This window comes from Danio rerio, chromosome 7, assembly GCF_049306965.1.
Source record: "Danio rerio strain Tuebingen ecotype United States chromosome 7, GRCz12tu, whole genome shotgun sequence".
In the NCBI taxonomy this organism is placed as follows: Eukaryota; Metazoa; Chordata; class Actinopteri; order Cypriniformes; family Danionidae; genus Danio; species Danio rerio.
This window is the reverse complement of record NC_133182.1, coordinates 20790632-20815164: the sequence shown is the minus strand read 5'-3', so window position 1 is coordinate 20815164 and position 24533 is coordinate 20790632. Positions and strand designations below refer to the sequence as shown.

Genomic DNA, 24533 nt, shown 5'->3' with positions numbered 1-24533 from the left:
ACCTCATGATTTCTTATTGTGAATATTTTACATGTTGAACATTTAGGATTTGTGATTGGAGATGGAGGACATTGCCCACAGGAAAATCTGATAAAATAATCTCTAGAACCACCAAGATAATCTAGACAATACTTCAATTGTTGTAAAGGGAGAAATTGGCTTGAAAAACTAGCCGGTAATCTTGTGTTGTCCCCCCAGTCTTACCAGCAGAATTGATAAAGGCAGGAGGAACAAACATTGCCAAAGAAATTCTTAAAATATGCATGGAAATCTTGGAGAGCGGCATGTGGCCGGAAAAATAGTGTAAGTCAATCACATTTATATTTACATTAGTCATTTAGCAAACACTTTTGTCCAAATTGACCTAAAAATAAGGAGGCATTCAGCAGTTCAACATGAAGAAGCAATACAAACAAGAAGCACTACTTCTACAAAGGAAATGCTATTGCTCTGAGAAATAAGATCTACAGTAAGGAGGGTTGGAGTGATTTATTTGTTTGTGTTAAGTGCTTAATGTGTAAAGATGAGTTTTTCGTTGTTTCGTTTAAATGATACTAGTGAATCAGCAGTCTGCATAGAATTGGGAAGATCATTCCACCAGAGAGGAACAATGAATGAAAAGGTTTTGGAAATTGACTGTCTGTGATGGTACTTCAAGGCAGTGCTTACTCGCTAACTGGAGGCTTCTGGAGGGGGATGTACTGTACTGCTCCATAGACTATTAAAATACAATGATCTATTGTTGCTGAATCGTGTAAGTATTTTAGTGACTTTTTCACATGCAGCATTATGTATTGTAGGCAGACTGTTAATGACAATACTACCGTTTACAAACTACAGTGGCACCGCCAGTATCTTGGAGCCATAGTATCACGATACTACCATAGTACCGGTAAACCGTGCAACCCTAGTCAGAAAGTTCAGTGTCCTTTTAAAGACATCAATTGAGACAAATATTTATTCCACTTTTAATGCGCATAAAAGTAAGGCACACCAGCAACAATGCCATGAGTATATTTAATCGGGGGTTGTGTTTATTACTGTTTGGTGACAAGTATAGCTCATGCTTTTGATGACAGGCGCCGGGAGTATTTGGCAGCTTTTATTATTCAAGAACATTTAACTATGTCATGTTAAAGTGTAACATCTGTTGCTAAATGGCATTGCATTGTATCATTGCATGTATTTCTGATTTCTGTTTTTTGTTTTAGAATTTCGCTTAGCCATGTCAATAACACTTTACGTTTTTGTGCACAACAGTGACATCCAGAAGGAAGTCATAGAGGAAACACCAGCTGATGCAAGTGCTGCAGAAGGTTTGTTTTCTTTTCAAAACTTTGTGTGATTTTGTGAATTTGTGTTTTTGAATGTTATTAATGACTAATAATGTTTTGATTGGATCTTTGCAGAATTCAATTGAATATCAGGAAGAAATGTGAGATCCAAGTTCTACGCTGCATTGGACACACACTGCTCGTTTGATTGAAATAAAAAAAAAAACAGGAGAAAATTGCAGAAGAAAACTAGAAGAAATTTTCAACATGTTAATTCAAAGGTATTTTTGTGACATCATCTTTGAATCATAATTTGCATTTGATTGCAATAAATTGCATTTGATGTTTTCATTGGGCTATAATGCATGTCTACCTGTCTTTACTTTTTCAAGGTCATCTGGCAGCAGTTCTCCGGGGTCTTTCAGTCCTTTAGAGGGATGAGTCTAAAGAAATTTTCAGGATGTGTTTTGTAAGTAGTATTATTGTTTCTGCTTTCTTAGACTGGAAATGAAGCAGTCATTCCAGTTTACCTCACTTATTAATAAAAATTTTCAATTTTATAAAAATAAAACAAATGCATTTAATGTAAGTATTTGAAAGTAAGAGGGATGTTATATTATGGCCTTTGGAGCAAGAGCATTGCTATGTTGCAAATACAGCAGCTTGTGCCGTCACAGGGTCAGTTAGCTTCATAGGCCAGTGAAGTAATGAATGCATTTCTTTAATTTTTAAACACACTTGTTTTGAAAAGGAGGAAGATTAGCTTGAAAAAAAAATCTTAATAAGTGTAATACCTATGTAATATGTTGAGAGAAATATAATTTCAGTTGAAAGAACCTGCTGGATTAAGATGTAAAAAGATAGTGTTAAAAGCCACAAAGTCAAAGATGCTCCGTATTATAACCAACCCTGTGAAGTCACCTGCTGTGGGATTGTAGATGGCTGCACCCTTGTTCTAAAAGCCATACTAAAACATCAATTTTCTTATTAAAAAATAGTTATTAATACATTTTTAAAAAGTGTGCTAAATAATGCAAACTTGACTCACTGCTTTAATCTAGCAAAACCAAATGCATTCATGAATTGGTTCCCAATTTATTAAGTTTTCCCTACAAAATATTTATATTGATTATGTAGCACCAATTGGTCTCTCACACATTTGCATTTAATTTCTTGAAAATGTTTTAAAAGTATTTTTACTGCAGTTTGTTTTATTACATTACAGTGTTTCTTTAATTAAAAAAAATCTATTGTTCCTTTAGAATAGTATCATGTTCAAGATACTGGAATTTAGTACCAATCTCTGCTGCAATTTTAAGCAGCAAATTTCCTGCTAACATTTTAAGCACTTTTGAGCACATTTTTAAACAGCACTGTTTTGCCATTCTGTTCACATGCTTAACAGAAATGACACTCAACAATGCTCAAATGTTAGCAGGAAATGGATGTTTTTAAAATTACTATATGGATTGGTAATAAATTCCACTATCATGACAAGCCTAGTAGAAGCAGTACAGGCAAATCCATCGTGTTGGTCTACATTGAAGAAGGAGCACCATAGCAAGGCCTTCTTATAAGAAGCATTTGAATGTAAAATGTACTATAAACACAAATAGTCATGCTAATAAGCAACTAGTTAATAGGGTAATTGGTTCCTACTAAAGTGTTACTAAATTAAGCACAAGGAATTGTATTTTTTTCACCTCTGCTTTTGGTCTCCTGGCCACTACAGGCTTTATTAGTGCCATTTAGAATATCAAACTTTACTTATTTTTCTTTCTCTATTCATAGGATGTAATTGTAGAGTCGGACTTCAGTGCAGAAGATGTTGGCCTGCTGACTGTCGTGTGTGAATATGTCTAAAGAACCTCATTATGGATGCAATGTGGGCCTTTATACTGGAAGGAAAAGAGGTTATGGACTTTGCCACATGCAGTATGTCTCTTTTTTTGCTTTGATTTACACACTGAATTCGGACTACCCAAAGACTTTGAGCAATGCATTTGAATTTGTTCAACGTGTGTTGCTTTTGCTGGGAGGGAAGCGTAATGTGTTTTATTCGGCGAGTGCCTATATACTGCTGTGCTTTATGTTTAAAGGTTCAGGTATAATGGCATGTTTAATTACAAAGTGTTGCTTTTTAACATGTTGCTGTTTGCAGTGTTACATTTAGGACTGCAGCATTTTGGTGTTTAAAACACTTTTTTTTTTTTTACCAAAAAAGTGTATTGTGATTTATAGGGTTGTCAAAAGTATTGAGTTTGGTACCAATCGGTACTGAAATAAAAAAAAAAAAAGTCCATCCATTTCCCACTAACATTGCAAGAACTGATTGGCCATTGTGTTCACATGCTCAGTAGATATGACTGATTGGCTTTGAAGGTCATTATTTTTACCACACTTCACCACTGTTCACCAGGTGCAAAGATACAAAGACACTGGATAACTTCAAAGCACTGTCGATCAGTCGATTCATCACCAGATAGCTTATATGTTAGCTTTTAAACAAATCAGCTATCGACATGGCTTTGAAACACTTCAGTGTCTGTGTAACTTTGTTTGGACTCAGTGAAAAATGGTAAACCTATGAAAGTCACAGCCAATCACAGTCATTTCTGTTGAGCATGTGAACACAGTGGCCAATCAATGGTGTTTAAGAACGAGCTCAGTAGCACTCAAATGCTGGTGGAAAATGGATATTTTTAATATTTCAGTATTGACTGATACCAAACTCAATACTTTTGACCACACTAATGTGATATTTTCTGTAGGAAAATCTAAACTACACAGTCTAACAAATTAGCTTTAAAGCTTAATATCTGTTCCTCTGTGAGTGTCTATATGCTGCCATGTTTAAGGTGCTGGTGCAATGGCATGTTTAATTACACTAATTCAAGTATCTTTTTTCCAAGTGTCAAGTATTTAAAGTTTTTTTGATAGATTTTCAAACCTTTTCGAAAACTTGTGTTTTAGGGTTGAACATGTTTATTATATTTTTTGTCTGTATTGCTGTTTACAGTATATTACAGCACTTTACAACAGGTTTTTACAAAACTGTATTGTGTACAAGTGTATTGTGATACTAAAATATCACAAGTGTATTGTGAAATTCTGCTAATTTTGTCAAATAAAATGTTTACATTTAAGACCTGTATAATGTCATTACTTGTAGGTTGAACTACATATTTTATGTTCAGTTTAATTGAAGAAAATGTGGAAACCGATTGCACGTAGTTTCTTTAGTTGACATTACTTAAAATGGTGGATTAAAACAATGTTGAGACTACTAGCATTCAAGATGTTAACTGAACATGGTAGAACAGTATTAGTTAAATAGAGTTATTAAAATAATCTTACTATAAAACCCTAAGTAAGATTACTAAATAATGACAAGTATGTTAACTAGAATTTTCTATTAAACTTACTTAATTTTTAACAGTTAGTTTACTTTATAAGTTTTAGTTTTCTTACTTCAAGGCAATAATTAAACTTAACTTAAGATTTCCTTGTAAGTTTATATTGCAAAAATAAGGCAATCGGTTTCCAAACTTTTTTTAAGTAAACTGAACATGTTAGAATTTACAGTGCATTCCAAATGTTACTGGGAGCCACTGTTTAGATCTGAGGACAGGTGTGATGTGCTCTGATTTTATGGTTCTGGTCAGAATCCTGGCCGCAGCGTTCTTGATGAGCTGCGACTGACTGTCTTTTTGGGAAGAAAAAATCCACTCTAATGGTGATAAAAGCATGAGCAAGTTTCTTTAAGTTCTCCCTGGGAACAAAGCATCTAATTCTTGCAATGTTTTTGAGATGATAGTATGCTGATTTACTGACTGCTTTGACACGACTACTGAAACTCAGGTCTAATTCCTGAATCACACCAAGATTATAAAATAAATAAATTGATGGACAGACAGACAGACAGAAAGATTCATGATGGAAGGAATTCATTACAGTTGATATTATTTTACAGACTTCCCAAAGCCATGTTGTGCAACACTTGTTTCCTTTAACAGTGAATTACGTAGGAAATCCATATATTTATCTTTCAAGATACGGTATGGCATTTTGCCTATTTTCAGTACTGCTCTCTCCTAATATCTAGTCTCTCATCATCAATAAAATAAGTTAATCACTATAGGCCTTTGTACAGTAAAGGATAAGTCCCTATCTTGTTATTAATGTTAATGCTCAAAATCAATAGGCTTTGTGTAGTTCAAGGAGATTTCACAATAATCTAGATACTTATTGTCAAATCTGTAAGTTTTGGTTATTACTACATGAACTTCAGCCTCCTGGGTGTATTGTTTTGTTAGCATCATCTTTTTTCAGATGAAGAATATTTCTTTCTAAGCCATTAATCATTAATGAAGGATCTGCATGCATTGTGATTCATGGTGTTTAAACTTGCCATAGATATACAGTCTTTTGTGGCCATTTCTGCCGTGTCATCAGTGACTAATTCCTACCAATGTTGACACTTTTAATCTCAGACAGCAGTCAGGTGGGTGGCAGTTATTCAATTAAATAATTGTTTAAACAATATTGGCTATCTTTTAACAATTTCATTATTGTAACATGCATTATTTTTAGTTTAAATGTTTTATTATTAAATATTTTAGCAGACATTTATTTTTAAATTAATTATTTTTAAAATATTCAAAACAATAGACAACAACTACCTAATTAACAATTAGACATTCAAAAAAAAAATTTATAATTAAACAAAATGTAAGCTTACTTTCCCCAACCAACCACCCACCAGTGCTATCTAATGGTAAAGTATGTACTAAAGGTATAGTAAATATATTAATCACAAGTTTGTAGAAAAAAAATTAACTTAATTGTTTCAAATAACAAAATCTTGTCTATCAGTGCAGTGTTTCTCAACCACGTTCCCGGAATACCACCAGCACTGCACATTTTCTATATACAGTGTATTGGGGTATACCTGATTTTTTCCAGATGTAATAACATTGTCAGCCATAATTTAAGAGTTGGAATTTCTTTGTTTTCCAAAGCAAAAGGGTAAGGTTTTTTTTTTGGCAGAGATCAACCCAAATGAAACAAATTGTTGTTGTACCCGTGCAAGACTCAAAGATTATTCGGAAACTCCAAATATAATTAATAAAAGATCTGGTTCAATTGAAATGTTTAATGTATCTGAAAAAAACCTGGAATATTTTGTTCCTGAAACTCTGTAATTTGGGAAACATACCATAAGAATGGGTTGGAATCTAAACATTGACATTTGTCACACAATGGCGACACTTCTGGAAATATTTTATTCAGTTTACACTTGGAAAAATGAAGCCCATGAAGCACTTTAAACTAAATGAGACTTTGCGTTAATGTAACATCTGTGAACCAGTCCAAGATTTGTTCCCAAATTTCACTTGGAATTTCTACTGCAAGTTTTTCTTCCAGGCAGATTTTTGTTGTCCATAGTGCATTATTGCAAAATGAACCACCAATTACTCTGGAATATGTTCTATGCAGTGGATGCCCTTCCACCCACAACCCAGCACTCAAAGTAAACTCACCTATGCATATGCATTATGTATTACAACTCATATGTTTTTAATTTTCTATATTAAAGCAGCTAAATTTAATTTCAATACCCAAATCTATTTTCCATGAAGAAAAAAGATCAATAAGAGTTCTTTACAAACTCTTTGAATGTCGTTTTCCCCTCATCAGTGTGCAGTATTTCATCAATGTTTAATCATTCTGCACCACTTGTTTTTGACTAATCCAGCTTATTATATTTTCTAATGCTAAAAGTACCTGGTGTAAACATTGTTGTATTCATAAAAGTTAAAGCAGCAGGTTCTTATTGTGTGTGTTTGGGGTGTATGTATATTGAAATGTGTGCCATGAAGCTTTTGGGGTGTAAAAAGGATTTTATAGCTAGTCAAAACTGACCCAAAGTATAACTGTTGTGTATCCTATGTATTCAGCCTTCATGAAAATAGAAAATGGTTAATGTTTACAAATGTTGTGGTCATTTTAGAAAAAAGTAAACGGGATGAAAAAATAAAAACGTTTATTTTTTTCTGCTGTTAAAATGGTGCCTGGGTCATTTTAACCCACAAGTCAACAGCACTGTAAAGAAAAAAAATATGTTGACTCAACATTTTAAGACAAAAAACTTCAGCACATTTTTGAGTTGACTCAACTTTCAACCCAATTACTTCATTTAGCTTGATTTAAGTTGAGAAAACTCAAACATGTCCTGAAGTTCGTTGCCTTAACATTTTAAGCTGATGGTTTTTTTTTTACAGTGAGGAGGTTTAATAAAAATAAATATATTAATACAAATTATTCATTATCGGTCTCTGTTTCAGATTCCGTGTGCGCCTACTCATTGCTAAAAAAAGGTTTATTGCACTTCTCTGTGATATGAATATTGCATATAATTATCCTGATAACAATAGTTTTTTGATATTGTGCAGTCCTACACTGTAAATAATATCCATAAACCAGCAGTTTTCCATACTTTGTCATTTAAGTTTTTGTTTTCATTTATTTATTCTTTTGAATTGCATGATGGGAGCCTGATCTTTCTTCCAACAATGTTAAACATTGAAAAGTTTGAAAAAATTTATTAACATTTTTAATAGTTTAAAGTGATAAATTGTCTGGGTTGGTGGGCTATATTATGGTATAAAAACCATGTCATAAACTGCCAGTGCATTGTCTGATACTTTAGAGCAGAGATGCCCAAACTACAGGGCCCCCAGGGCAAAGTTGGCGCACGGTAACCTTTGGCCCACTGTCCCATCTGAGAAGAGAGGGAGAATGACAGACATTTATTTATTTAGATTTAACAGATCATTTCTGATTTAAAAATGTCTGATTGACATTTTGTTTGTTTTATTGTTAAGCTACAAAAAAGCTGAAATTAAAGGTTTTAGTTAAATGTTGTAAATGAATGAGATTTTTTGTTTTTTACGTAAATACTTTCACTTGACAAGGACATTGCACAAGACATCGGCAACTTGTCACTGTAACTAGACAGCATTGAACACTATTGGAATATAACATGAATTGTTTGTTGTAATTCAATTAAAGTAATTTTGCTATTTATAATTGAATATTGTGAAATAAATTAGGAAATGGCAACTTTAATGCAATACAGTCAAATTAGATTTTTGGCCCTTTGTAAGAAAATGTTTGGCCACCTCTGCATTAGAGACTTTATCTACACTGTTAGACATTTCAAAGGGTTTTTACAGTAACTTACTGGCAACACTGTTGCCAGTAAGTTACTGTATTTTAGATTTACAGTATACAACTGCAAATCCGTTTACAGCATGTTACCGTAGTGTCTGAAAATGGTTAACTACTGTAAAAACCTAAGTTAACAGTTAGCTACTGTAAACCTTTTAATTTTGTCCTAAATATTTTATAATATAATTTTATTAATATTATTTTAATACTATAGACCTAAAAAAAGACACAATTACAAAATATTAACAAAATAAACACTCTTTATTTAAAACATTGGAGATGCTTAAAACAAGCTTAAAAATGTGTAAAAACATTACATTTCAATCATTCAAAATATTTTATTTTAAGAAAAAAAACATTGAAAATGACAAAGCACATTAACATACATGTACAAAACTAATTTAAGTGTCTGACCTGCATATTGTTGAGAAAAAAAACCCCAATTGTACTAAGTACTACTGACATTAAACCAGACACAATGACAAAATATTCCATTCTTTAAAACATTAATAATGCTTAAAGCATTTAAGGAAAATGTGTGAAAATTACATTAAGCAATAAAATCAACACATTAAAAATAAATAAATCACACAAAGCACTAGAACATACATGTACAATAAAAATTTAAACTTCTGAATTGCATATTGTTGGAAAAATAAATATTTGTAACTATTAGCCGACTCAGAAACAACCCAACTTTAAAATATTACTAGTTCTGGTGTCAAATGCTCAACAAGGTCTGAATTCACATGTTCAAATGCAATTCATCTTTATTTCTATTGCACTTTTACAATGTAGATCAATGATGTCAAAGCAGCTTAACATAGAAGTTCTTGTAAATTGAAGCTGCTTCAGTCCAGTTTTCAGAATTGAAGCAGTAAATGTCACTGCTAAAAAAGTCCAAACACTGAAGAGCAAATCCACCGATCCACCAATTGTAGCCAAGTGATCCAGTGGCGACAGTGGCATGGAGCAAACTTCACCAACTGACGAAAGTGTAGAATAAAATCCCTTGAGAGATACCAGGCTCAGTTGGGCACGACCAGTTCTCCTCTAGCCAAACTTGTGCAAGGCCGCAGTCTAGGCACCGGAGGCTTGAAAGTTCACCAGCGGGTGGTCAGGCTGGCCCATTGGATCAATGCGGAAACTCATTGATCACGTGTGTCTTTTAGGATTCACTCCTCCATGACCACCACAGCATCTAGTCAGGATTTGGCCCAGTTCCAGGATTATGAAGAACTCTGGATAAGGACAAACAGACTAACATAAGCATAGAAGAAGCTTGTTTAAAAAAATAAATCATATACTGGTTAATTATTTTGAAGCATGGCAGCTAGGTTGGGCTAGTTTTCAGCTGGTACTGAGCAACTGGCTCCTGCTCATAATCTGCTCACTAACATGTTTAAAAGATAACTAACCAGAATGTCCTGTTTATTTTTTTCCCTAACAAGGTTTTACAAAAACATTGTAGCATTTGTGATGGGTTGATTCACTGCAGGACAGATTAGACTATTTTTTTTATGTATTCCTAATAAACTAAAACTGACTGAATACTGATACAATTATTGAGAGTGTCTCACCTAATCCAAGTTCTCAGTTAGCTGGTGAAAGAAGGATAACTCACTGTTGTTCATGGTTGTCATTCTCTTCAGTACTTCTCCTGCTATCTTCTGGCTCACTCTGGTTGTTGCTGTGCATTTTGTTTCATCCTCTGGAATTATTTATACAAAAAAATTTATTATTTTATTTATTACAAAATATTTAGGCAACATGAAATGGGGAAAAGGACATTTAATACATAGACAAATGCATGTATCCCAATACTAATTATTGTATTTTGAAATGTCTGACCCATGACAGACCTCAATCTGCTCAAAAATATTATAAACAAAGATGAAAAAAACCCTACTAAATGGTTTAATAAAAAAGGGAAAAAGATTTTTTTATTTAGCTAGCAACTAAACATGTGACACATTTTGTATTAAAAGTAACGTTACTATATTGAGAAACAAATAGATGTACAGTACTTACTGTTGTATGAGGTCCAGTTTGCACAGGCAGGCTTCCAGTATTCTATATTGAGACCATAAAAAAGCCAAAAATACAGATAAGAATACCATGCTACAATCCACAACCTCCACACAACTTTTTTTTTTATTTGTTTACCTTGGTTGCTTACTGGTCTTGCTTATTTTTTAAGCATAAGGCTGTGCTGATCAAGATGTTCCTCCGAAATGCTGTTTGTTTCTTCAGACAAAACCTGCTGCTGTGCCAGAGCCATTTCTAAACAGAAAAAAATATAATGGTAACAATTATGTTAAACCAAATGTCAAGAGTTGTGATAAAAAAATAATTAGCAAACAATAAATAGCAAAAAGGTGGTTATTAGCATAATGCATAGAGGTAAAATTGGTTTTATATTAGCAGATTCAGACTTCCCCCTTAATAATTTAATTTCATAAAAGTATTATTTGCAAACTCTAAATAGCGAAATCATTTTAGCAGCTAATGACTATCAAAGTACAACATGCTCACGGTCAAATAAACAGTGTTAATGTTGATTTCAAGTCATACTGGCATGCTAATTCTGATCGAATATTCAAAGTAACATGGTAAACAGTATAGAGTCGTCTAAATGAACGAATGTGCGAATATAAAACCAACTTTACCTCTATGCATATTGTATAGATTTACGTTAACGTTCTTATAGGTTACGTCGCGATGTTATTTTCTCAAGCTAACGTTATAAGTTACTCTAAACCAGAGAAAAATAAGTTCACAACATCTAATATATATAGTATAAATCAATATAAGATAAACGTTGCACGTTAAAATGAGTTTGAGTCCAATTCAGTTTAAACTTAGCTCAGTTTAGCTAACAGTTAACATTACCATTTTAAGATCGCTTCAGCCAATGTTGCCGAGCAAACAAATGCTAATAGAGGTGCTCAAATCAATGTCGAGTGTTGTCAGCACAGACAGACGCGCTTTTACCTGGATTATTTGATGGTCTTTCATTCATATTCTTCTGGGGGAAAACACTCTCTGCCGGACCGTTGTCTCGTTCTAAGTGTCCTCCAAAACTGTCTGCATACCTCTGGTTCCCTCCTAAACCAAAACCCGCTGCAACACCGGTTCCTATGTAAATAAATAAAAAGATATGACGAGAACAATGGCTAATAGTCATAAACAGTCTTATTTAAAGTAATAGTAGTGTTAATGTAATAAATTAAATAAAGGTAACATCTTAATAGATGATATATTTCTCAAATGGGCGAAATAACGCCAAGCCAGAGAAAATAATAATAGCCAACTTTATACTTTACTTTGTTCTATTCTCGTCCACAAAACATTCTGTAAAATGAAACACTGCCTCAGCTTACCAGAGTAAAGTTTGTTAAATCCAGTATGTTCTTCAGGCACACTAATAAATTGTCCTCCAGAATTGCTCCAGGGTCCTCAGGCAAAATGTGGTGCAGAGTAGTCGAATCGCCGCAAGGTGGCGTTGAAGCAGTTGTGGAAAATACAGTATAATACACGAATTTTTACAAATACAGTACATCGCTGTATATGTTGTTCGACGTCACACTAAATTCCCATAATGCAACGGTAAATACAGTTATTTACCGTAAAAGGAATTTGCAGTATTACACTGGGTGAAATACAGTAAATAACTGTGTAATTTACAGAAATGTCTAACAGTGTATATATAATTTTTCTTATACATTATACTATTTCAAACTACTACAATGTTAGTAAAGTCACTGTTAAACTGTAGAGTTGAATTTTCATCATCAAAAGTCGACAGATCAGAGATCAAGGTCCCATAATGCAATTCACAACTGTAAATAATCTGGTTAATTAACAGGTATTTTTTACAGTGTAATTTGGCGTTTGTTAGTCTGCAGGCCGGCTGATGGATATATGAGGATATCGGAAGCAGTGGGACAGATAACACAAGACAAAAGCAGTAACAGATAAACACTGTCAGTCGCTTCTTCAGTTGTTGAGTTAATCACTGCGTGCAGTAGTTACCCTTTTCCCTCTTTTGATAGTGACTCCTTTGGAGATTTACTTTAAAAAACGTCTCTTAAAACGTTTCACTAAATGTCCGAGTAGCCTATTCACTAAAACTATCTGTTATTAAAAGGCCAGGTTAATGTTTGAATCATTTGGGTGAGTCATTGCTTATTTTAGCTGTGTTTATTAACGCATTCAGTACATTTCAGATGGCTCTTATTTGTCCAAAAATCAGGAGTTTTGCTGTTGATATATATTAATGGATGGGATTCAGCAATGACACATTAAATAATCAAAAGAGTAAGTGAAGAACTTTACACTGTTGCCAAAAAATGTTTTTCAAATAAATGCTGTTCTATAATTGCCAAAAACATTTCTTGAAATGGTTAAAAATGTCTTCTGCACTGCAAAAACATGATGATAAAAAGTAATGACAGCTAATTTTTATTTCAATAAACTTTTTTCAATAAGTAAATTAATTTTTGGTTAGTTTGACTAATGTAAGTTGAGATAAGTAGAACATTTACTTTGATTCAACAAAGCAATTTAAAGCAGTTTTGACAGTGTGTTCTCTTTGTTGTGTTTATTACATTTTTCTTTCTTTTGCAAAAACATGTAATAAATATAGTTTGTTAAAAGAACAAGATCTGCACTGGCTTCAGACATTATGAAATGGCATGCACTGCACAAACTAAACTGAAGGATTTACACAAGATAAATGAGCTCAAATATAAACAGGTGTGAGGTAATCAAAGCGTCATGACAATAAGAAGCAGGAACCAAAGTGAAGCATACAAGTCCCCGCAAGAAAAAACTAAGGCTGCATCTGAAATTGCAAACTTAGTGGAGATCAAAATCATAACAACCTATATTCTTACATTTTGAGCAGTTCTAAAGTCCATGAAACCATGTATGTCCAGATGAAGACCACATGCACTGTATAGCCAAAGCAAGAGACTACAGATGTCCTTTGAGAGACACAGATGAGCAGAAGTCATTCAAAGCAAGGGCTTACTCTTTTTTTTTTTTTTTTTTTGGACTACTGTATTTTTCAGAAATGTAGTTTTTACCTTTGTTCATACTATAGTCACTGCTGTTTTTTCATTTCGACCACTTTTGTTTTTGTTAAAGAGCTTTGTTATTTAAGTATCTCTGGTTTTGCATTTTTTTTGTATGGCAACTGTTCAAAAGCTGGGGGTTAAGACAATATTTAAAAATACATTAATATTATATTAATATTTAATAAAGAAGACATTAGATTAGATTAGATTAGATTAGATTAGATTAGATTAGATTAGATTAGATTAGATTAGATTCAACTTTATTGTCATTACACATGTACAAGTACAATGCAGCGAAATGCAGTTTAGGTCTAACCTGCAGTGCTATAGCTGCAAGTGCAGGATACAGGTATAAGTTATAAAGTGCAGTTATAGAAATACTATGGTGATGTGCTATCAACATTATATACAGGTTGTATTAGCTATGAACAGAGATATATGTACAGGTTGCTATTAATAATCAGAAGTGTGCAGATAGATAAAAATAATTACAAATGTATATGTACAGTGGGTGTGTACATAATTACAGATGTCCATGTGCAGTGGGTATGTACAGTTCAAATAAGCGAACCAGTGCAATGTATAAATATGCGCAAAATTTGTGGGGTGGGGGTGGAAAAAGAGTCAGTGAGGTGTAGAGTTCAAAAGGGAGACAGCTCTGGGGAAAAAGCTGTTCCTCAGTCTACTGGTTTTTGTCCAGCCTCACAGCAAGATGGTCACTGGTTCGAGTCTCGGCTTAGTTGTTTCTGTGTGGAGTCTGCATGTTCTCCCTGTGTTGTTGTGGGTTTCCTCTGGGTGCTCCGTTTTCACCCACAGTCCAAAGACATGCGCTATAGGTGAATTGGGTAGGCCAAATTGTCTGTGGTGTATGACTGGGAGTAAATGGATGTTTTCTAGTGATGGTTGCAGCTGGAAGGGCATCCACTGTGCAAAACATGTGCTGGTTAAGTTGGTGGTTCATTCCACTGTGATGACCCCAGATTAATAAACGGACTGAAAATAAAATGAATGAATGAATGAATGAATGAATACTTAAATTTAGCAAATATGTATATTTTCTATACTTTCGTAGTATAATTATGTTTATATTACATTATACCAATGCCAAAACTGGAACTAATCTAACAAAAAAAAACTTTAGATGCAGTCCAAAAATTAGTACATCCAAATTAATATGTTGAGGGAAAATATTAAATTTTGGGGGGGAGTGGGACTTTATTGTTTTATTGTTTTTTCGGGGTGTAAAAATTTGTGCAACCCACTTAAGTTTGTTATGTTAGCTTAATTAATTTGTGTTGGAACAAAATACATAAATTGTGTGGAACCCTGCTTTTTTACACTGTCACTGTGAAAAATGCTGGATAAAGGTATTTTCATGGTATACCGCGGTTTGGAAAAGTCAAGGTTTTAAAACCGCCAGAATTTTCTGCAATACTGATAAGGTGTGTGTAATGTTTTTTGTTTGTTTCTTTGTTTGTTTTTTGTTTTGTTTTGTTTTTTAGGACAACAGTGTCTCCAGCAGAAAAAAATCTTAAAAGATGCTGTTTTAAATTGTCATGAAATCTGTGTTTTTAAAAACAAAAGAAGACAGCAAAGGGCAGTGATTCATGTGAATTATTCAGCCTGACATGTTTACTTCTCCAAAATATAATAAATCTTTCAAAAATATATATTTTTTACGTTTTTGTTTTTTATCCAGACATTTAAAAAGAATGTATTTTAGAGCAGTGAGCACAATACCGTGAAACCAAAATTTTATCCAAGGTTATCATATTGTCAGAATCTTATACCGGCCCAGATTGCACAAAATTCCTTCATGCAGTCCCAACACAAAACACATAAGTTAATTTAATTGTTTTTGCAAATAAAGTAGATTTAACATAAAACAAGTTTGTCCCCAAAAAAAACCTCAAGAATTGTGTCAATTCTGATCGTTTTAAAGTTAAACAAGCACCAAAAACCTTTTTTAATGTACACTGTAAAAAATGGTGGGTTCCACACAATCAATTTGTGTACAGACAACATGAAGAAATTAAGTTATTGGTTTTTACAGATTTATGTGGATTGGACGTAAAACAATTAAGCTCTCCCAAAGAAAACCTCAATAACTGTTGTTTCAGCTTATTTTATGTAAGTACTTTAAACGAACAGCAGACATCATATTTTGAGTATATAAATATGGAATTAAGTTGACATTTTGTAGTTTAATTGTTTGTTTGTTTTTGTTGTTTTGTTATTGCAATAACAAGTTTGAATTTAAATGGATTAGGTCCATCTTTCGATTAATGAGGTAACCAAACTCTTATCTTAATGAATGTAACTGTTTTGTATAATAAATTAAATCTGTTTTGATAAATGCACAAAAATATATTGTCTACAGTTACTGAAAATTGAAAAAAATATTAATTTTCAAAAGCGGCTACACGTTTATGCTTGTACTATATGTGTAAATAGACATGAATAATTTCTGGGGGATCGCGTTACAACAAGAAATCAAACACTAAAGCTCAAAACACATTTGAAATCCAATATTTCGCAATATCCCGTTAAATACATTTTATCCGGTTTCAGTTCATTGATTGTTTTACCAAATAAATTGTGCATTTAGGTCAATTTAAAAAGGAAGCAAGTCTTGCAACCTCAAACTATTTAAAGGTATTCATGCTTGTCATGTTTCTCGCATTGTTTAGGTGAAATCAACTTATCGCGTTTTACAATGCACACGGCGTGTTTGAGTCCACAAGACATAGCGGATACATAGCCAGTGAAGGTCAGTTGACGACCATTGGACTTTGTTGATAACCACCTGTTGAGTTTCGGGGTGTAAAAAACTAATGTGAGATGTGCACGCGTGTGGGGAGGGCGCACAGAGCCTATAAAGACCCGCTGACACTCACAACTCTATCTGATGCCACACTGGTGCGGTCCAGCTCTCCATGGAACAGAAAACCAATTAAACCTGGATATATTCTATAACTTTTCAGCAAAAGGTGTTCGGGTTTTGAAAACAAATAAAGGACAAACTCTCACAGGAATACTAAGCCTGGATGATTTTTGCAGTTTGTGTTAATCTGCAGCTACAATGGATCCGATCATTGAAGCCGTGGCTCTGTTTCTTGGCTTTGTAAGTTGGACAATGGTTGGCATCACAATTCCTAACCGCTACTGGAAAGTGTCCTCTTTAGACGGGACTGTGATCACCACATCGACCCTGTATGAGAATCTGTGGATGTCCTGCGCCACGGACTCGACAGGGGTCCACCAGTGCCGTGAATTCCCGTCTCTGCTCGCTCTATCTGGTCAGGACAAAATTTGACATAACATTTTTAGCTAGGCTATTATTTTAAGCTATAGGCCTACTATTGCTATTATTAGTTAAAATAGTATTTAAAAAACAATGCAAGTCAGTTGTATTTTGGATGAGAGCTTTGATTGCAGTGTTTGTGTTTAGAAAATTCTTTCTTTCTTTCTTTCTTTCCTAATTTGTAATTTAGTCTTCTTTTTTATTTGTTTAGGATTTGCCTGTTTATTTCCCTTGTCGGTATTTATTTGTTTGGTTATGGGCGACTGAATGAGTGAAGTAAATTGTATTGCTTATCGGACTTTGTTTATCTCTTGTTATTTATTGTTTCAATGATCTTTTTTATTTTAGCATTTATCCTAATTGTAGTTTAGTCTTTATTTTCACGTTTTATTTCTTTTACAACTATATTGACTATTTACCCTGTTTTCATTATCATCTATTTATTTAGTTTGTTTTTGTTTGCTTGTTTATAGTCTGGCATAGGGACTGATTATAGACTGACATTTGATCCTAGGCTAATTGCATGTTTATTTTTCTCCATTTATTAACCACAATTTGTGTTTCTATCTATCTATCTATCTATCTATCTATCTATCTATCTATCTATCTATCTATCTATCTATCTATCTATCTATCTATCTATCTATCTATCTATGCTATTAGCCCTTTTTTGAATAATTTTTCTCTTTTAAATATTTCCCAAATGATGTTTAACAGAGCAAGACAATTTTCACAGTATGTCTGATAATATTTGTTTCTTCTGGAGAAAGTGTTATTTGTTTTATTTTAACTAAAATAAAATAAGTTTTTAATAAAAAAAACATTTTTAAGCTCAAAATGATTAGCCCCTTTAAGCTTATATATATATATATATATATATATATATATATATATATTTATTTATTTATGAGGGTTAATAATTAATAATAATATATCTATTTATGTATGTATTTATAAAAAAATTTTTTACTTCCCTCTTTATTTAATTATTTTGTTATCTAGTCAGTTACTCATGTAGGCCACATCTTTCATCCATTTAACATTCTTTGTTAAATTTTTTATGAATTTAATTAGCCTAATTATTAAATGTATTTATTTATCCAATAAAATCTTTATATTTATTTATTTATTTATTTATGTTTAGTTTACTTTATTTGTAGCCTTTTTATTTATTTATTTATTTTTATCAATTATTATCATTATTATAAATTGTGTTTCATAAAACGTATTAATTATTGTTATTAATAATATTGTTCTATTTTTATTTAATTTGATTATTTTGCTGCCGGGCTTGTTTTCTTTGTCAGTCTTTTCTACATTTGTTTGTTATTAAACAAATAAAAAGTATTCGTTTATTTATTTATTTATTTTTTTTCACTGTATGTAACGTTACATTTATTTTTCTTTCTTTCTTTCTTTCTTTCTTTCTTTCTTTCTTTCTTTCTTTCTTTCTTTCTTTCTTTCTTTCTTTCTTTCTTTCTTTCTTTCTTTCTTTCTTTCTTTCTTTCTTTCTTTTAGCCTACAGCCTAAGGACTCCTATCTATTCTATGATATTCCTTTTTCAACACTGTATTCAGGTTTTCAACAAGTTTATCAAATTATTTACTATAATTGTATAGTATAATATAGTAATATATTTCCTATAATAGTAAAATATAACGGTGCATGTTACTCTTCGCTCAGGTTACATCCAGGCGTCCCGTGCTCTCATGATTGCGGCGGTGGTGTCGGGCACATTCGGGGTGGTGGCGACTCTCATCGGCATGCAGTGCTCGAAGGCCGGCGGGGAAAACTACGTGCTCAAAGGCAGAATAGCCGGTACCGGAGGCGTTTTCTTTCTCCTGCAAGGTAAAGCACATCTCTCACCCAGTATTATTAAATATATAGGCTACGTATTTCAAAAGAAGCCTGATGAAATAGGCCTATAAATGAATATGTATTTCAAGAGAAGAACACGGCTGTCTTTAAAGTTGTCCTTATCAGGTTTCCATTCAGAACGCTTTATTGCTTTATCTGTTTATCTTTATGCCTTTAATCCCATCTACAGGTTTGTGCACGATGATATCAGTGTCATGGTACGCTGCCAACATCACCCAAGAGTTTTTCAACCCTCTCTACCCTGGGCAAAAGTAAGTAACCTGATGTGGAAATGTGGACCCGAGATGTAAGAAATGAAAAGTGAAAACGCTGCCCTCTGCTGTCTCTTTAATCTCATTCAGCAGGTGCATCTGCAGTTTTAACAAGTATCAAAGTAGCCATCACGTTAAAATAGACATTTTTAATTTGTGGGATATTTTAGTATTTATTAAATATTTTAATGTGCATGTTAGTATTTTTTTTAAATTCATACGCTTTTCTAATTGTTAAACCAGACATATGGAAGACAATTAGAGCCAAAAGTCTTTTGAAATCTGTGAAATGTGATTATTATTCTCATGGCATTTGGCAATTAAAATTAAAATCACATGTGAAATATGTGAAACAAAAGTAATGCATAAGTGATCACATTTTGTCTACAAGTGTTCAAATGTGTTCACATAAAAAAGATAGAAAAGTTGTTTGAAATATTGTGGCAGTGCAAATGTAAGGGGGTTATAAGGACTGATTTAATTTATTCACCTTATTTATTATCATTTAGGTTTTTTCCTTTTCACTTTCTGACTATTGTATGTCAAAGGTTTTATTTATATTTTATTATAGCCAATACTTAACTGCAGAGCCTTAGTTAGGCTTGTACAAAGTAACATGCTTTTGGGTTTGTAGGGTAAGAGTGTGATTCTGTACAGAAATACTGTATTCTATTCTGTATTTTGCTTAAGAATCAACAAAACTGTTAATGACTTGTTCAACATATTTCACATCTCATGTTAACATGTGATTGGACACAGGGGCAGATTTAAACAATAATAAGTAAGATAAGCAGCCTTATGCCCCAGAAAATCTGAAGGCCCCCAAATAAATACACAGAAGTATTAGTTATATCTATAAATTTTTTATATAACATAATTTTCCATCAGTTTTTGTATGATGAGGGTCTAAAAAAAATAAGTTTAATGTTTATTACAATCGCAAATGTACAAATTTGTCCTCCACCCTCAATCACGATGCAGTCAAAGGTAAAGATTTAGTTAAAAAAAAAAAAGTTTATATATCGTTTTTGTTTTTTAAAAAATCATTTTAAAAGTTTTACAAGATGCTTTACATGGTCTTATTATTATTTTGCATTAAGACAAAATGTTGAAAGGGAGACTGAGTGATATGAGAATTAAAACAGCAAAATGAATCAATTAAAAATAAATTAAAGCACAAAAGGTGCATTTAAAAACTTTCGGGGCCCATGACTGGAATTGCTTAGGGCCCCCAAATCACTAAATCCGCCCCTGATTATACATGAAGACCATGTGTTTCTTCAGTAGCTACTGATAGATTTACACAGCTTAACTATGTTAGACAGATTAAATTGAAAAGTTTCTTGTTGCGATTTTCAAAGCCTTACAAAAAACATCAATTTCACATGAGCAAAATTGCATCTGGTCACGTTATGGTAACGATCGATTTTAAGATATTTTTTCTTGATATTTAAAGTATATTTTCACCCTCATGCTGTTCTTCATTATCAGAACACAAATGAAGATATTTTAGGTGAAACCCGAGAGCTCTCTGACACTTTATAGACAGAAACGGATCTGAGAAGTCCAGAAAAGGAACCAAAAACATTGTAAAAGCATTTCATGTGACCTCAGTGGTTTAACTATATTCATATGAAACTTCAAGGAAACTTTTGTTCACCAAAGAATATTGTTAAAAACAACTTTATTAGACAATGTCTTCTTCGTCAGATTAGGGTGCGAATGTACTACAGTCAATATGAGGCTTGTGTGTTGCACATTGAGTGTAATCTCAATGTGTTTTACAGCTCGAGAAAATGCACTGACCTAAAGTGGCAGAAAAGATGTAGGTTAAGTTGCATTTACAGTGTTGTTTTTTGCAGCACAAAAGCTGTCGCATTTATATATGCGTTTGCTTGTTTCGTAATTGAACTTCTTAGATCAATGTGGTTTATTTATATCTCCTTTTTAATGCATCAATTGTTTTATTTTTAAACAAAAACACTTTAAAAACACTTCAAACTACAAAGTTCTGTTTACTGGTGTATAAATAAGAGTTGTTTTGTACACTCAAAAATAATCTTTAGTGTTTGTTCAAGCTATTATATATAAAATAAAGTGAAACAACAAAATTCTTGAGGTTTTCTTGGGGACAACCCAATTGCTTTATGTTCAATCCATTTAAACGTGTAAAAATGAATAACTTAACTTCATTCCTTCATGTTGTTCGTACACAAATTGATTGTGTGGATCCCATCGTTGTTTACATTGTGTGGAAGAAGGGAGTTATTGTATTGGTATCAGTTCTAAAAGTTGATATCGGTCAATTTCTACACTGTAAAACCTAAAAAGTTAAGCTAACTCAAACCATTTGAGGATACTGATCGCAACAAACCCTTTAAGTTCAAAAACTAATCCTAATGAGTTCTGTGAACTTAATCCATTTGAGTAAACAAAGCAATTTGAGTGCAGTAAAACCCAATAAATGAAGAGAACTCAAACCAACTGAGTACTGGAAAACCCAATAAGTTAAGGCAACTCAAACTGTTTGAGGAAACTGATTGCTACAAACCATTTGAGTTAAAAAACTATAATGAGTACTGTGAACTTACTCCTTCAACACTGAGTTCAAAATTCTTTTCAAATGAGTAGAATTAACTTTCTGGTAAATTTGAGTGTAGTTAAAATAACATGTAAAGCATATTTTGCAAACGGAAGATGTGGTTTTGGAACATTTTAAAGTAAACATGAAAATCAAATGTGAATGTAATCACGTGTCAAAAACATGGGAATACATGTGCAAAAGTAAAAGGTGAATCCATTGTGTGTTGTTTTGACTTAACTATGTTTTTGTGTGTGTGGTGAAGGTATGAGATTGGAGAGGCTTTATACATTGGATGGGCCTCTGCTGTCCTCGCCATCTGTGGTGGAGTTTGTCTCATGTTCAGCTGCAAATTAGGCACAGAAAAAAAGACGTGAGTTTTTTTTTTTCACAGTCAGTCATACTATTTTTAAAGTGCTTTTTATTAATACAGTGTGTTTGCGGGCACATTTTTTACATTCTATATCTTTCTCTTGCAGTGCTTACTCATACCATCCCACCCGTGAAACAGTTTACTCAGCATCTGCATCCAGGAGAGAAACCCAGAGCACTTATGGAAAAAATGCTTACGTGTAAATCAAGCTTTTCTGGTCAATTTCAAAAGCAACGTTGACTGTTGGTATTCTGTCTAGTAATGCTATATCAGTGCAATTATGTAAATATTTATACTACACTCTCTATTTTAAGGCCATCTAAGAATAAGTCATGAATCAAGTAAAAAGTTACCATGTCAGTTTTGCTGTGCAAAAACACCATGGAGGACATTATATAGAGCTGATTCCCTGTACAGGAATAAAATGCCTTCGGTTGTGTTCAGAATGTTTTTGTTGCAGTTACATGAATCAAGTATTTTAAGAAAAGACAAGGAAGATTCATTATGTGTTGATTATCTTGTCTGCATTTATTTGTAAAAAATAAAACCTGTTTTATATGATGTATTTTATACAAGCATTAAACATAAAATACATAACATGCACTTGAGGATGTTTTATGCTTTGACAAAGTTCATGTAGTAATGATTTTTCAAATTATAATAATATATTTTATATTTTATTTTCAATTCATACAATAATCCAAAATACAATACACTTGAACCTAGCAAATTTATTCTGAATGTGCCATTATGACTATTTGGAGGGGCCACCATTATTCTATTCTATTCTATTCTATTCTATTCTATTCTATTCTATTCTATTCTATTCTATTCTATTCTATTCTATAATTTTCTATTCTATTTTTTCTATTCTATTCTTTTAGATTCTATTCTTTTATTTTTATTTAATTATTTTTCTATTCTATTCTATTCTTTTTTCTATTCTTTTCTTTTCTTTCTAATCGATTCTGTTCTTTTTTATTCCATTTTTTTTATTCTATTCTATTCTATTTATTCTATTCTATTCTATTTGTTTCTTTTTAATTCTATTCTATTCTTTTTTATTCTATTTTATTCTATTCTATTCTTTTTTTATTCTATTCCTTTTTATTCTATTGTTTTCGATTCTATTCTTTTTTCATTCTATTTCTTTTAATTATTTTCTATCCTATTCTGTTCTTTTTCTTTTTATCCGATTTTGTTTTTTTCTATTCTATTCTATTCTATTCTATTCTATTCTATTCTATTCTATTCTATTATTTTCTATTCTACTCTATTCTATTCTTGTTTTATTCTGTTCTTTTTATTCTATTCTATTCTATTTTTTTCGATTCTATTCTTTTCTTTTCGATTCTATTCTTTTTTGTTCTATTCTATTCTATTCTATTCTTTTATTTAATTTTCTATTCAATTAAATTCTTTTCTATTCTATTCTATTTTTATTTCTTTCTATTCTTTTCTTTTTTCTATTATTTTCTTCTCGATTATATATTTTATTCTTTTTTTGTTCTATTCTATTCCATTCTTTTTATTCTATTGTTTTTTTCTATTCTATTTTATTCTATTCTATTCTATTCTATTCTATTCTATTCTATTCTATTCTATTCTTTCTTTTCTATTCTTTTCTATTATATTCTATTTCATTTCTAATATGTTATTTTCTATTCTATTCTATTTTTATTTTACTCTATTTTATTCATTTCTTTTCTATTTCTTTTCTATTCTATTCTTTTTGAACAAGCAACTTTCTTGCTGTGAGGTGACAGTGCTAACCACTGGGCCTCTGTGTTGCCATTATATCATATTATATTATATCATATTCTATTATATCATATTATATTATATCATATTCTATTATATCATATTATACTATATTATATTATATTATGTTATGTTATGTTATGTTATATCATATTATATTATATCATATTATATTATATTATATAATATTATATTATATTATATTATATTATATTATATTATATTATATTATATTATATTATATCATATTTACACACACACACAAACACACACACACACACACACACACACACACACACACACACACACACACACACATACATACATACATATATATATATATATTTGTGTGTGTGTGTGTGTGTGTGTATGTATAATATAATATAATACATATAATGACTTAAATATAAGAACAAAATGTTATTTGAGAGTGTTTTTTTCACTTTACAGATGATATTGCAATGTTCACATTTGAAAGAGACCCAAATAAATTTATTATTTATTATCATTTATTATTATATGTCTTACGTGTATATGACATTTTGTGCATGTAGAAATTGTTGCCATCATAAGGGTTCTATGTTTTTTTCTAATTTGTATTATATTGATTAATATTAATTTATATGTCGTTTTAGAATAGAATAGAATATTTACCATTGTAACTCGGGTTCCTTTACTATCAGTACCATTTGCAATCAGGAATAGACTTTTCCTCTGAAGTGCAGGACGGGGTCATGTATCAGCTCTCTGTACATTGCAGGACGTGGGCGTGTCCGTCCAGTGCGCTAAAATAATTC

At 32.0% G+C, this 24533-nt stretch overlaps 1 protein-coding gene and 2 long non-coding RNA genes across 5 annotated transcripts; 2 read left to right on the top strand and 1 right to left on the bottom strand.

Annotated features, from left to right (window-relative positions):
• The first annotated feature begins 1435 nt into the window (after positions 1–1435).
• On the top strand, positions 1436–4420 carry LOC141375345 (uncharacterized). Its single transcript, XR_012383248.1, has 3 exons — positions 1436–1555; positions 1667–1743; positions 3066–4420. It is a non-coding gene; the product is annotated as an uncharacterized lncRNA (long non-coding RNA).
• A 4405-nt stretch (positions 4421–8825) lies between these two features.
• LOC141375437 (uncharacterized) lies at positions 8826–12210 on the bottom strand. 3 transcript variants are annotated; one of them, XR_012383492.1, is made up of 6 exons: positions 11891–12199; positions 11502–11645; positions 10674–10790; positions 10539–10580; positions 10088–10218; positions 8826–9748 (listed from the first exon to the last, which is right to left on the bottom strand). It is a non-coding gene; the product is annotated as an uncharacterized lncRNA (long non-coding RNA). The 3 variants fall into 3 exon arrangements; XR_012383491.1 differs by having other exon boundaries at positions 10132–10218; positions 11891–12197; XR_012383493.1 differs by lacking the exon at positions 8826–9748 and having other exon boundaries at positions 9764–10218; positions 10539–10569; positions 11891–12210.
• A 4297-nt stretch (positions 12211–16507) lies between these two features.
• Positions 16508–22574, top strand: cldn15a (claudin 15a). The gene is given in 5 exon segments (NM_200404.1): positions 16508–16887; positions 18576–18740; positions 18940–19021; positions 21868–21975; positions 22082–22574. Coding segments are annotated over 5 exon segments (669 nt in total). The 5' UTR covers positions 16508–16670; the 3' UTR covers positions 22179–22574.
• The last annotated feature ends 1959 nt before the right edge of the window (positions 22575–24533 follow it).